A 14,648-nucleotide genomic window follows, 5' to 3' on the forward strand; every position below is an offset into this window, starting at 1 on the left:
CCCAAAGCATGATGTTTCCACCCCCATGCTTCACAGTAGGTATGGTGTTCTTTGGATGCAACTCAGCATTCTTTGTCCTCCAAACACGACGAGTTGAGTTTTTACTAAAAAGTTATATTTTGGTTTCATCTGACCATATGACATTCTCCCAATCTTCTTCGGGAGCATCCAAATGCTCTCCAGCAAACTTCAGACGGGCCTGGACATGTACTGGCTTAAGCAGGGGGACACGTTTGGAACTGCAGGATTTGAGTACCTGGCGGCGTAGTGTGTTACTGATGGTAGGCTTTGTTACTTTGGTCGCAGCTCTCTGCAGGTCATTCACTAGGTCCCCCCGTGTGGTTCTGGGATTTTTGCTCACCGTTCTTGTGATCATTTTGACCCCACGGGGGGGTCAATACAGGTGTGCCAAACCTGTAGCGTCATACCCAAGAAGATTTGAGGCTGTTTGCGCTGCCAAAGGTACTTTATCAAAGTACTGAGTCAAGGGTCTGAATACTTATGTAAATTTGATATTTTAGTATTATTTTTTATGCAAAAATGTCTAAAAACCTGTTTTTCCTTTGTCATTATGCGGTATTGTGTGTAGATTGATAAGGGGGGAAAAAACATTTAATATGCTTTAGAATAAGGCTGTAACGTATCAAATTGTGGAAAAAGTTAAGGTGTTTGAAAACTTTCCAAATGCACTGTACATTCTGAAGTTACTATAGGATTTGACCTGAAGATGTTAAGAAGAGATAGATGAGAGAGGCAGTGCAGAAAGTGAGTGGAGAAACGGGGGATCGAACCGCTGCCTCCAGGGGCATATGTTGTCCAGGGACGGCAGCACTAGACCAGCCCCGGCACGATTCTTCAGGTCAAATCTTCAGGTCAAATCCTATAGTAACTTCAGAATCCAGCGCATAACTCAAACTTTTGTATACATGATGCATTTATGTCAATGAGAGAATTACACAAAAATGTAAATTACATGCACATTTCTCAAGCTTGAATCCTGCCTTTGTAATAGCATCTCTGTCCTTGACAGAGAGTGAAAGAGATTTGAGATGGTCAGATTTGTAGCTATATGAAGGGTGGTTGAAAGGAAGCAGGCAGTGAGAGTATACAGTATGTGAATTGCAGATTAGGTAGTAGGTGGCAGAACAGAGTAAAGTCTCTAGAAGAGAACAAAGAGCACGGCCAGTGTCTTGCTGAGCCCGTGTACCGAGGATAAAGTAACTAACTAGCCGATACGGTGTACATATTAGGACAGAAACAGAGGTCCATGGAAGTTGAGTTAGAGTCCTAGTGACTTACTATTACACAACATCTATGGACATGTGTCTGTCCAAATATGGGCACCATAAACGGAGGGTACACAGAGGACACAGTAACTAACTAGCTGATACAGTTTCAATTTTAGGACAGACGCACCCCTCCATGGAGTCACTGGAAGTCCTATGACACAACTTCCGTGGATATGTGACTGTCCTAATGTAGTTGAAACGGTAGGTTCAATCAGTAAAGCTGGTAATGGATGGTTCACTTTACTTAATTCAGTAAGCACAATATAATTCACATTATATTCTATGGGCACAGCATGAATTTATATCTGATGTTGACAATGTTCACATCAACAGCACAGCATCATGTCACGACAGAGGGAAGGAGAGGGAGGTAAAGAGGATCAAGAGGGAGAAGTGGAGGGATGTCTGAAGCGGAGGTGTCAGCAGAACAGACTGACAGAAAAAAGTACGCGTTTTGGGGAGAGATGAGAGAGCAAGAGGTTAAAAGAGGTGATACATGAAAACATTGGACACAACAACAGCGGGATGCCGAGAGGGGGAGGTGGATAGAGTAAGGGTGTGTCTCAATAATATCTCCTTTCTCCTGAAGTGTGCACTCGTTCTTTACTACCTACAAATTTGAAAGCATTGGATTGGTGTATGCACCAGTCATTTCCTTTCAAATCCTTAAAGGAAAGTGAACAATTGTAAACCTGGAGAAAGGAGAGATATTTCGGACACACCGAGAGTTATGAAGACAAGGATTAGAGGGTAAATTGGCAGCCATGAGTTTAAATAAGGAGAAAATGGGGATGAGAGATTAAGAAGTAAGTAAAGACAGAAGTAAAAGTTTTCAAAGCTAGGGGATGTCGGAGGCTAGAGGAGAAAATACGAGGCAGGAATTCAAGAGGGAGGAAAGGTGTTTGATTTGAGGGTGAGAAGCAAACAATCGGATTGAAAAGGGATGAAGGCTGATAGAATGAAAATAAAAATGGAGGACTGAGGGGTATACAGTGGAGAGATGATTAAATCAAATCAAATTGTATTAGTCACATGCAGTGAAATGCTTACTTTACAAGCCCCTAACCAACAACGCATTTAAAAAAAATACGAATAAGAATAAGAAATAAAAGGAACAAGTAATTAAAGAGCAGCAGTAAAATAACAATAGCGAGTCTTAATACAGGGGGTACCGGTACAAAGTCAATGTGCGGGGGCACCGGTTAGTAGAGGTAATATGTACATGTAGGTAGAGTTATTTAAAGTGACTACATGTATGCATAGATAATAACAGATTACAGGAGGAGTTGAGAAACAGCTGCACCAAGCGAGATTTAAGAGAGAGAACGCAAACCAAACTAACGCCCCGATTCAGACAAGATGAAAGATACTGGAGAAAGGTGTTTGGATGGACAAACCGCAAGCAGAATGAGTATGTGAGACTTCCAAGAGACGCCTCCACTTGTTTTGTTTCGCCCATCCAAAAGCCAAACAAGCCTGGAGGTCGTTGAATCCCTGTCATAACAAAAGTCTTCAAACCTTGGCCGAAACTGGAATGGTACGCGGATGCTCAGTGTGTGTGTGTGTGTGTGTGTGTACCTGTGCTCACACTTACGGAAACATCGCCCCAGAACTTGGCCACGTCGTAATCATTCATGCGCAGGAACTCAGTGAACCAACCAATGGACCTCTTGCTGCCTTTGTCTGCCGTCTCGTCCCTCTCGAAGTTCTCGTTGTGTTTGTTGACGGAGTAGTTTGTTAGATGCATGTACAGCTGGCTCTGTGGAGAGAGTAGGGGGTTTAATGAATGATTGAATCGTTTCAAATCCCTAGTTCAGTATGTATCAAGTGTTTCAGAGTAGAAGTGCTGATCTAGGATCAGATCTCCTCTGTCCATCTAAATCATATTCATTGTGATCTAAAAAGCCAAACTGATCCTAAATATTGACCCGGGTCAGAGTTAACAAAATGTGTGCTACATTGCTGTCGTTCTTACTCACTCCTTTTGCTTTTAATTGCTTAATTAATCCTGCATATTGATACAAATACAGTATGTCCTTGTCTTTTGTCTCTTTGTATGTTTTGTTCATAAAGCCAATGATAAAAGTATATTGACAAAAAAAACTTTGGTACTAAGACCAATGCCATTTGTAGTTGGGCAGCATCTCAAACAAGAAGACAAGATATCCCTGCCTACATGGCAGTAATACCATGGTCACTCTATTCCCTGATACAGTAACAGGCTGGCAGTCATGGGCTGCATCGGATAATGGCACCATATGCCCTTTATAGTGTGTGTGTGTATTTCCGTAAGTGTGTGTATGTATGTGCCTGTGTGTATGTGCATCCCCGTGTGTGTATTTCACACTCACCAGGTTGGCCTCGTTGGGCGTGTGGTATTTCTCTGTGCCCATCCTGACGAGGCCGTCATTGTAGAGGAAGATGCGTAGAGGGTCACAGGACGTTACAAGGATGTAGATCCTGAGGTCAAACTTGTAGCCCTCCATTAAGAACGGTTTGTCTAGGTACTCCTGCACTATGAAGTGGTCTTGAGCTTGAGCCGGGAGCTTCTCACAGTTTCGTATCAAGGAGATCCTGACAGAAGAACAACAACATAAGGACTTTGTCTCCCACTACTTTTATTGACGTAGCTTCAAATCCTCAAATGTATTGAGAATTTGGAAACAGAAAATATGCTCTATATGAATGAGGACAAAGAAAAAGGTAAGGCCAAATCTCTCTCACTAATGCTCCGGTTTACAAGTGCTCTACACAAATATACAAACACATAAAGTCCTACGAATAACTTAAATGGAAGCCTGTATGAGCACTAGTGCAGCATCTGGAGTGGATTGTAAGATTTACATTTTTGGTCAAAGCAAACAGTCCAAAAGCTACAAACTCCATCCTTGGGAGCAGTAAACGACATCAAATGCTGTTCCATGGCCTCTGACTATGTGCAGGTTAATAGAAAACGAAATGCTTGTCCATTTCAACCTCTTTCATTTATTTGCTTTGGTCTCTTGTCACTGGCACTCAGGGGTTATAGTATGCAGGCTGCAGTTCCCCCCAGTTAGCCTGACTTGTGGCCATTGAGTGGGGGTGAGGGTGTTTTCCAAACAGCCACCCTTAAGAAAACTTGGTCCAGGCTAAAACATATCACCATCACTCAGAGCTAAATTGGTTACATACTGGTGCATCCCCCCATTTTTGTTTCATGGGAGTAGACCAGACATTGGATAAATATACTTTTAAATATGCTTTGTGGAAAGTATAACATTGTTTCCTATACTATTCAAATCTATATGACATTAGATCATATTTGATCTACATGATACATTTATATCTTAACATTTTGTAAATGTCCATTCTCCTGGATGTCCATTGCCCCTGGTGTAGATAATCAAGTCAAACCAATGATATTTTGTACTGATACCTATAAATAAGGAGTGATGCTCAACTACTGTATGACTCTTTCAACATGCCACTGAAAAGGTTGAAAGCTGCAATTGATATTATGACACCTGAAAATACTACAGAGCAATTAAAAGCCATTTCCAAACATTGCAAACAGGAAGATGGAAGCTTAGCAAAAACAACTTTTAACCTCTTTGCCCATCTTGTTTCAAACACACCCTATACCATCTTTAAAGAGATAGTTTACTCAGTATACAAACAAACATGATTTTCCATCTACCTTGGCTGTAGTTCATTCAAGAAGGCAGTTTTTTTGTTGATATTTTGTTTCCTTTCCACAGTTAATAGACAAATGTTGTTACTGTTATCATTCTTAGTAGCAATTAACATGAACCGGTCTTGTGCCTGTGTAATAACACTTTAATTACTTTTGGAACATTTTATTAGCATGCTGTTAAATAATACTATAGTAATTGCATTTTAATTGCATAGCAATGAGCTGAGTTTTAGCAACTACTGTACATCAGAGGAACAGTGACTTGTTATGTATTGTTATGCAATCATAAAGCAATTCCAAAGTCCTATGTAACAACAATGTTAATATTGTAGTAATCAAAGTTGCTACACCTGTATAAGAACTTGATGCCAAGTGGTACTAAATTACCTTTTCTCAATATATGAAAATATATCATTTTTAAACGGCAAAAGTGGTCTACTCTAATGTTAAGATGATTCCACAAGCCTCAGCTATTTCATTCTAGACTAAATATTAAGATTCATATACTTATTTTATTTCACCTTTATTTAACCAGGTAGGCAAGTTGAGAACAAGTTCTCATTTACAATTGCAACCTGGCTAAGATAAAGCAAAGCAGTTCGACACATACAACAACTCAGAGTTACACATGGAGTAAAACAAACATACAGTCAATAATACAGTAGAAAAATAAGTCTATATACAATGTGAGCAAATGAGGTGAGATAAGGGAGGTATAAAAGGCAAAAAAAAGGCCATGGTGGCGAAGTAAATACAATGTAGCAAGAAAAATACTGGAATGGTAGATTTGCAGTGGAAAAATGTGCGATATAGAAATAGAAATAATGGGGTGCAAAGGAGCAAAATAAATAAATACAGTAGGGGAAGAGGTAGTTGTTTGGGCTAAATTGTAGATGGGCTATGTACAGGTATAGTAATCTATGAGCTGCTCTGACAGCTGGTGCTTCAAGCTAGTGAGGGAGATAAGTGTTTCCAGTTTGAGATTGTTGTAGTTCGTTTCAGTGATTGGCAGCAGAGAACTGGAAGGAGAGGCGGCCAAAGGAAGAATTGGTTTTGGGGGTGACCAGAGAGATATACCTGCTGGAAGCGTGCTACAGGTGGGTGCTGCTATGGTGACCAGCGAGCTGAGATACGGGGGGACTTTACCTAGCAGGGTCTTGTAGATGACCTGGAGCCAGTGGGTTTTGGCGACGAGTATGAAGCGAGGGCCAGCCAACGAGAGTGTACAGGTCGCAGTGGTGGGTAATATATGGGGCTTTGGTGACAAAACGGATGGCACTGTGATAGACTGCATTCAATTTATTGAGTAGGGTATTGAAGGCTATTTTGTAAATTACATCGCCAAAGTCGAGGATCGGTAGGATTGTCAGTGAAGGATGCTTTGTTGTGAAATAGGAAGCCAATTCTAGATTTAATTTTGGATTGGAGATGTTTGATGTGAGTCTGGAAGGAGAGTTTACAGTAACCAGACACCTAGGTAGTTGTAGTTGTCCACATATTCTAAGTCAGAACCGTCCAGAGTAGTGATGCTGGACGGGTGGGCAGGTGCAGGCAGCGATCGGTTGAAGAGCATGCATTTGGTTTTACTTGTATTTAAGAACAGTTGGAGGCCACGGAAGGAAAGTTGTATGGCATTGAAGCTCGTCTGGAGGGTTGTTAACACAGTGTCCAAAGAAGTGCCAGAAGTATACAGAATGGTGTCGTCTGCGTAGAAGTGGATCAGAGACTCACCAGCAGCAAGAGAGACATCATATATGATAGCCCTCCAAACTGTGTGGTCATGATCATATATTTAGACTAATTCAACTGCTTGTTGTGGTTTTTGGTTCTTCAGCTAATATTTGGCAGCCATCAATAAGTATTTGTTTTGTTTTTAACTAACTTGCATTTTCAAATACCTTCAAATATTATTTTGTGTTCTGAGAGGTATTTAAAATATTTTGTAATATTATTTGTTTTTCTGAGACCTGTACTTGAAATTCATAGAAAATAATAACATTTAGTTAAAACTCTAAATTCAACTACCTTGAGTATTTGAAAAGTTGGTATTTTCAAATAAACTACAAAGTAAAACGATTTTCTGGGTAGACAGAAGCTTTGGCCTGGATGGAGGCTGTAGGACCGTATAGGGAAGTATGGAGGCACTAAGCCACAACAGGAAAATTAGGAAACTGTAACGTTTTTTGTCGTCTGAAGATGAGGAAGAGGAATCATCGGACCAAAGCGCTGCGTGGTAAAAGTGTTCATGCTTTTTATTTTAACGGAACACTATAACAAAAATAACAAAGAGAATAACTGAAACCGAAATAGTCCTGTAAAAGGTGCAAAACACTAAACAGAAATTAACTACCCACAAAAACCATGTGGGAAAAAGTTACCTAAGTATGGTTCCCAATCAGAGACAACGATAGACAGCTGTCCCTGATTGAGAACCATACCCGGCCAAAACAAAGAAATACAAAAACATAGAAAAAAGAACATAGAATGCCCACCCAAATCACACCCTGACCAAACCAAAATAGAGACATAAAAAGCTCTAAGGTCAGGGCATGACAGAAACCATGTTTTTACAGGTTTTCTAATGTTGTCCTGATCACATTCAATGGAATATAGGTATGGTACAGGCTAGGGCTGAACCCATTTAGTAAACTGGTCGATTGTTTGTTCGACAGGCAGTTGGTCGTCCAATATTTCTTTAGCCGAGCAGTTCGTACAGTACCAGTCAAAAGTTTGGGCACACCTACTCATTCCAGGGTTTTTCTTTATTTTTACTATTTTCTACATTGTAGAATAATAGTGAAGCATCAAAACTATGCAATAACACATACGGAATCATGTAGTAACCAAAGTATTAAAAAAAATCGAAATATATTTTATATTTGAGATTCTTTGAAGTAGCCACTCTTTGCCTTGATGACAGCTTTGAACACTCTTGGCATTTCCTCAACCAGCTTCACCTGGAATGCTTTTCCAACAGTCTTGAAGGAGTTCCCACATATGCTGAGCACTTGTTGGCTGCTTTTCCTTCACTCTGTGGTCCAACTCATCCCAAACCATCTCAATTGGGTGATTGTGGAGGCCAGGTCATCTGATGCAGCACTCCATCAATCTCCTTCTTGGTCAAATAGCCCTTACACAGCCTGGAGGTGTGTTTGGTCATTGTCCTGTTGAAAAACAAATGATTGTGGGACTAAGTGCTAACCAGATGGGACAGCATATTGCTGCAGAATGTTGTGGAAGCCATGCTGGTTAAGTGTGCCTTGAATTCTAAATAAAATCACAAACAGTGTCACCAGAAAAGCACCCCCACAGAATGACACTCCATGCTTTACGGTGGAAACTACACATGCGGAGATCATCCATTTACCTACTCTGCGTTTCACAAAGACACGGTGGTTGGAACCAAAAATCTCATCATACCAAAAGGACAGATTTCCACCGGTCTAATGTCCATTGCTCGTGTTTCTTGGCACAAGCAAGTCTCCTCTTCTATTTGGTGTCCTTTAGTAGTGGTTTCTTTGCAGCAATTCGACCATGAAGGCCTGATTCCTCTGAACAGTTGATGTTGAGATGCGAAAAGTAACACTAATGAACTTATCCTCTGCAGCAGAGGTAACTCTGGGTCTTCCTTTCTCGTGGCGGTCCTCATGAGAGCCAGTTTCATCATAGCGCTTTGTGTTTTTTGCTACTGCACTTGAAGAAACTTTAAAAGTTCTTTAAATTTTCCTGATTGATTGTCCTTCGTGTTGTAAAGTAATGATGGTCTGTCATTTCTCTTTGCTTATTTGAGCTGTTCTTGCCATAATATGGACTTGGTATTTTATCAAATAGGACTATGTTCTGTATACCACCCCTACCTTGTCACAACACAACTGATTGGCTCAAACGCATTAAGAAGGAAAGAAATTACACAAATTAACAAGGCACACCTGTTAATTCAAACGCATTCCAGGTGACTACCTCATGAAGCTGTTTGAGAGAATGCCAAGAGTGTGCAAAGCTGTCATCAAGACAAAGGGTGGCTACGTTGAAGAATCTCAAATATAAAATATATTTTTATTGGTTTAACACTCCTTTTTTTGGTTAGTACATGATTCCATATGTGTTATTTCCTAGCTTTGATGTCTTCACTATTTTTCTACAATGTAGAAAATAATACAAAATTAAGAAAAACCCTGGATTGAGTAGGTGTGTCCAAACTTTTGACTGGTACGGTATATATATATACACAGTATATATTTTTTTCAGTTTCATGGTGTACAAGACACCTGCCTGATTCTCACCTGGCTGAGTGGACTAATCCATGTGGAGGCCGTGGGGGTGGCACAGTCCACCACCCTAAGACATGTGCTACTGAAATTGGATATGGTTATTACATAAGAAAAATGGTGCAACACTAATAAAAACTATATTATTTTATAACAAATGCACTTTCTCCTGCATTGGATAGAGGTCACTGTCCGCGGTTCTGAAACATCAGTGTGCTGTTGAATTGGCGCCTTTTCCTCGACAATGTAGATACAGTATGTGCATAATAGCAAAGTTACCCAGCATATAGGTGTTGAGAACAATGGGTTGGAGGCAGCAGTTGAGTTAGGAGACGAGAAAACAGCCCTTGCCATAATTGTCTAAATGTATTAAGACTATAGTTAACAGCCTAACTGTTAAATGTGCCTGGCTTTATTAATCCTCCATGTACAGTAAGGGAAATCAGTCAATTGAAAAAAATGAATTAGGCTCTAATCTATGGATTTCACATGACTGGGCAGGGAATCACCCACTGGGGAGCCAGGCCAAACCAATCAGAATTAGTTTTTCCCCACAAAAGGGCTTTCTTACAAAACATGTTGATACAACAGTAGCTAGCATGGGGAGAAGTCTGTCTATAATAAAGTGCTGCTCTGCATTCTTAACAGTACTATTGTCACGCCCTGGCCATAGAGAGGCTTTTATTCTCTATTTTGGGCAGGCCAGGGTGTGACTAGGGTGGGCATTCTAGTCTCTTTATTTCTATGTTTTCTGTTTCTATGTTTTGGCCAGGTATGGCTCTCAATCAGGGACAGCTGTCTATCGTGGTCTCTAATTGGGAATCATACTTAGGCAGCCTTTTTTCCTTTGTATTTTGTGGGTAGTCTGTGTTAGTGGCCTGTATAGCCCTAATCAGATTCACGTTCATTTTTGTTGTTTCTTGTTTTGTTGGCGACATTTATAATATTAAAAGAAAATGTACGCTCACTACGCTGCACCTTGGTCCGGTAATTTCCCTGACGACGTTCGTGACAGAACTACCCACCACCAAAGGACCAAGCAGCATGTCCAGGAGAGGCAGCCCCAAAAAATGTTTGGGGGGAGCACACGGGACGGTCGGCGGAGCCGAGGTTGGAACCAGAGCCAGTCGGGGAGAAGAAGGTGAACTTGGAGGGGAGTGAAGGGAGTGAAGCAGAGACAGTTAAGGAGTTGATGGGGAGATTGGAGGGGAGAGTTAGGAGAGAGCTGTTGTGTTGGTGCATGAGGTACGACATTTGCCCTACGGAGCATGTCCTCAGTTTAATGTCACCTGAGTCAGCTCTCCATACTCGTCCTGAGGTGCGTGCTAGCCGTCTGGTTAAGACTGTGCCAGCTCTACGCTCCAGACCTCCAGTGCGCCTCCACAGCCCGGTGAGTCCTGCGCCGGCTCTGCGCACTGTGTCTCCGGTGCGTTGTGACAGCCCGGTTCGTCCTATGCCTGCGCTCCGCACGTGCCGGGCTAAATTGGGCATTCAGCCAAGAGGACCGGTGCAAGGTCTAAGCAACAGATCTCCAGTGCTCCCCCACAGCCCGGTTCGTCCTGTGCCTCCTCCAAGGACCAGGCCTCCAGTAGGTCTCCCCAGCCTGGTGAGTCCTGTGCCTGCTCCACGGGCCAGGCCTCAGGGTCTCCCCAGCCTGGTGGTCCTTTCCCCAGTCCAGGGCCAGTCAGGGGTCCACGAGGGGTCCAGGGCCCGCCCCGGTCCCCCGGGGCTGGCAGCGAGGGTCCCCGGTCCGGGGCCGGCAGCGAGGGTCCCCGGTCCGGGGCCGGCAGCGAGGGTCCCCGGTCCGGGGCCCGCAACGAGGGTCCCCAGTCTGGGGTTGGCGACGAGGGTCCCCGCACCAGAGGCGCCAGTAAAGTGGGGGAGCCAGAGGCGGAGGGGGGTCTACGCCCCGCACCAGAGGGATGCCCACCTGGACCCTCCCCTTTAAAGTCAAGTTTTGTGGCCGTAGTCCTCACCTTTGGGGGTGGTGGTACTGTCACGCCCTGGCCATAGAGAGGCTTTTCTCTAGGCCAGGGTGTGACTAGGGTGGGCATTCTAGTTTCTTTATTTCTATGTTTTCTGTTTCTATGTTTTTGCCAGGTATGGTTCTCAATCAGGGACAGCTGTCTATCGCTGTCTCTGATTGGGAATCATACTTAGGCAGCCTTTTTTCCTTTGTATTTTGTGGGTAGTTGTCTGTGTTAGTGGCCTGTGTAGCCCTAGTCAGCTTCACTTTTGTTGTTTCTTGTTTTGTTGGCGACATTTATAACATTAAAAGAAATTGTATGCTCACGACGCTGCACCTTGGTCCGGTCATTTCCCTGACGACGTTCGTGACAACTATCAACAAGGCAGGTCCTACAGGCCCTAGTTTTGTCGCACCTGGACTTTGTTCAGAGGGACTTAGGAAAATGGCAGCACATGGCAGCACAGCTGGCCCTTGGATGTACACAAGAGAACTAACATTAATAATATGCATGTCAATCTCGCAATCTCGCTTGGCACAAAGTGGAGGAGAGATTGACTTCATCATTACTTGTATTTGTGAGAGGTACTGACATGTTGAATGCACCGAGCTGTCTGATTGAACTACTGGCACTCAGCTCGGACACACATACCCCACAAGACATCTCCCACTAGAGGTCTCTTCACAGTCCCCAAGTCCAGAACTGTCACGACTTCCGCGAAGTCGGTCCCTCTCCTTGTTTGGAGAAGTCGGTCCCTCAACACAAACATAGACACATGCATACAAACACATGATAACATACGCATTCCACACACATGTACAGATGGATTTTGTGTTGTAGATATGTGGTAGAGTAGAGTAGGGGCCTGAGGGCACACACCTAATATGTTGTGAAATCTGTTATGAATGTTGTGTAATGTTTTTAAAATGCATAACTGCCTTAATGTTGCTGGACCCCAGGAAGAGTAGCTGCTACCTTGGCAGGAACTAATGGGGATCCCTAATAAATACAAATACAAATTACACACAGAAATACTACTCAGTTAAATCAGCTGTCGAGGTGGTTGGTCTCAGACGATCCCGCAGGTGAAGAAGCCGGATGTGGAGGTCATATCAAATGAAACATTTTTGGTAACATACACATGGTTAGCTGATGTTTGCGCTTCTAGTTCCGACAGTGCAGTAATATCTAAAAAGTAATCGAACAATTTCACAACTACCTTATACACACACAAGTGTAAAGGGATGAAAAATAATATGGAAATATATGGATGAACGATGGCAGTGCGGCATAGGCAAGATGCAGTAGATGGTATAGAGTACAGTATATACAGTTGAAGTCGGAAGTTTACATACACTTAGGTTAGAGTCATTAAAACTAGTTTTTCAACCACTCCACAAATGTCTTTGTAACAAACTATAGTTCTAGCAAGTCGGTTAGGACATCTACTTTGTGCATGACACAAGTAATTTTTCCTACAATTGTTTACAGACAGATTATTTCACTTATAATTCGCTGTATCACAATTCCAGTGGGTCATACACTAAATTGACTGTGCCTTTAAACAGCTTGGAAAATTCCAGAAAATTATGTCATGGCTTTAGAAGCTTCTGATAGGCTAATTGACATAATTTGAGTCAATTGGAGGTGTACCTGTGGATGTATTTCAAGGCCTACCTTCAAACTCAGCGCATCTCTGCTTGACATCATGGGAAAAATCAAAAGAAATCAGAAGTCTGGTTCATCCTTGGGAGCAATTTCCAAACGCGTGAAGGTACCACGTTCATCTGTACAAACAATAGTAGGCAAGTATGAACACCATGGGACCACGCAGCCGTCATACCGCTCAGGAACGAGACGTGTATTGTCTCCTAGAGATTAATGTACTTAGGTTCGAAATGTGCAAATCAATTCCAGAACAACAGCAAAGGACCTTGTGAAGATGCTGGAGGAAACAGGTACAAAAGTGTCTATATCCACAGAAAAACGAGTCCTATATCGACATAACCTGAAAGGCCGCTCAGCAAGGAAGAAGCTCGAAAACCGCCATAAAAAAGCCAGACTATGGTTTGCAACTGCACATGAGGACAAAGATTGTACTTTTTGGAGAAATGTCCTCTGGTCTGATGAGGTAAATAGTACTGTTTGGCCATAATGACCATCGTTATGTTTGGAGGAAAACGGGGAAGGCTTGCAAGCCGAAGAACACCATCCCAACCATGAAGCACGGGGGTGGCAGCATTCATGTTGTGGGGTGCTTTACTGCAGGAAGGACTGGTGCACTTCACAAAATAGATGGCATCATGAGGGGGGGAAATGATGTGGATATATTGAAGCAACATCTCAAGACATCAGTTAAAGCTTGGTTGCAAATGGGTCTTCCAACTGGACAGTGACCCCAAGCATACTTCCAAAGTTGTGGTAAAATGGCTTAAAGACAAAAAAGTCAAGGTATTGGAGTGGCCATCACAAATCCCTGAGCTCAATCCTATAGAAAATCTGTGGGCAGAACTGAAAAAGCGTCTGCGAGTAAGGAGGAAACCTGACTCAGTTACACCAGCTCTGTCAGGAGGAATGGGACAAAATTCAGCCAACTTATTGTGGGAAGGTTGTGGAAGGCTACCTGAACGTTTGACCCAAGTTAAACAATTTAAAGGCAATGCTACCAAATACTAATTGAGTGTACATAGATTTATTATTTCAGTTTTTCTCCCTACTATAATTCTGAGTGGCTTGAGACTTGATTTCCATTATTAAAGTGAGCTGGAGTTGAGTCTCTATGCGGGCAGCAGCCTCTCTGAGTTAGTGATGGATGTTCAACAGTCTGATGGCCTTGAGATAGAAGCTGTTTTTCAGTCTCTCGGTCCCTGCTTTGATGCACCTGTACTGACCTCAACTGCTGGATGATAGCGGGGTGAACAGGCAGTGGCTCAGGTGGTTGTTGTCCTTGATGGTCTTTTTGACCTTCCTGTGAAATCGGGTGGTTTAGGTGTCCTGGAGGGCAGGTAGTTTTCCCCCGGTGATGCGTTGTGCAGACCGCACTACCCTCTGGAGAGCCTTATGGTTTTGGGCGGAGCAGTTGCCGTACAGCCCAGGATACAGGTCCTGGGCTGACGTGGTTACACGTGGTCTGCGTTTGTAAGGCCAGTTGGACGTGCTGCCAAATTCTTTAAAACGATGTTGGAGGCAGCTTATGGTAGAGAAATTAACATAAAATTCTCTGGCAACAGCTCTGGTGGACATTCCTGCAGTCAGCATGCCAACTGCACGCTCCCTCAAAACTGCATCTGTGACATTGTGTTGTGTGGCAAAACTGCACACTTTAGAGTGGCCTTTTATTGTCCCCAGGTGCACCTGTGTAATGATCATGCTGTTTAATCAGCTTCTTGATATGCCGCACCTGTCAGGTGGATGGATTATCTTTGCAAAGGAGAAATGCTCACTAACAGGG

At 42.9% G+C, this 14,648-nt stretch overlaps 1 protein-coding gene across 2 annotated transcripts in view; it reads right to left on the reverse strand.

Moving 5' to 3' along the window:
• Positions 1 to 14,648, reverse strand: part of ttll7 (tubulin tyrosine ligase-like family, member 7) — a 145,886-nt gene that overhangs the window by 63,653 nt on the left and 67,585 nt on the right. For both annotated transcript variants that reach the window (XM_029677049.2, XM_029677050.2), the window contains 2 exons: positions 3,641 to 3,863; positions 2,884 to 3,048 (listed from right to left, as the gene is read on the reverse strand). In XM_029677049.2, coding sequence (XP_029532909.1) covers positions 2,884 to 3,048; positions 3,641 to 3,863 — 388 coding nt within the window. The remainder of the gene's footprint in view (positions 1 to 2,883; positions 3,049 to 3,640; positions 3,864 to 14,648) is intronic.

This window comes from Oncorhynchus nerka, linkage group LG13, assembly GCF_034236695.1.
Source record: "Oncorhynchus nerka isolate Pitt River linkage group LG13, Oner_Uvic_2.0, whole genome shotgun sequence".
NCBI classification, from domain to species: domain Eukaryota; kingdom Metazoa; phylum Chordata; class Actinopteri; order Salmoniformes; family Salmonidae; genus Oncorhynchus; species Oncorhynchus nerka.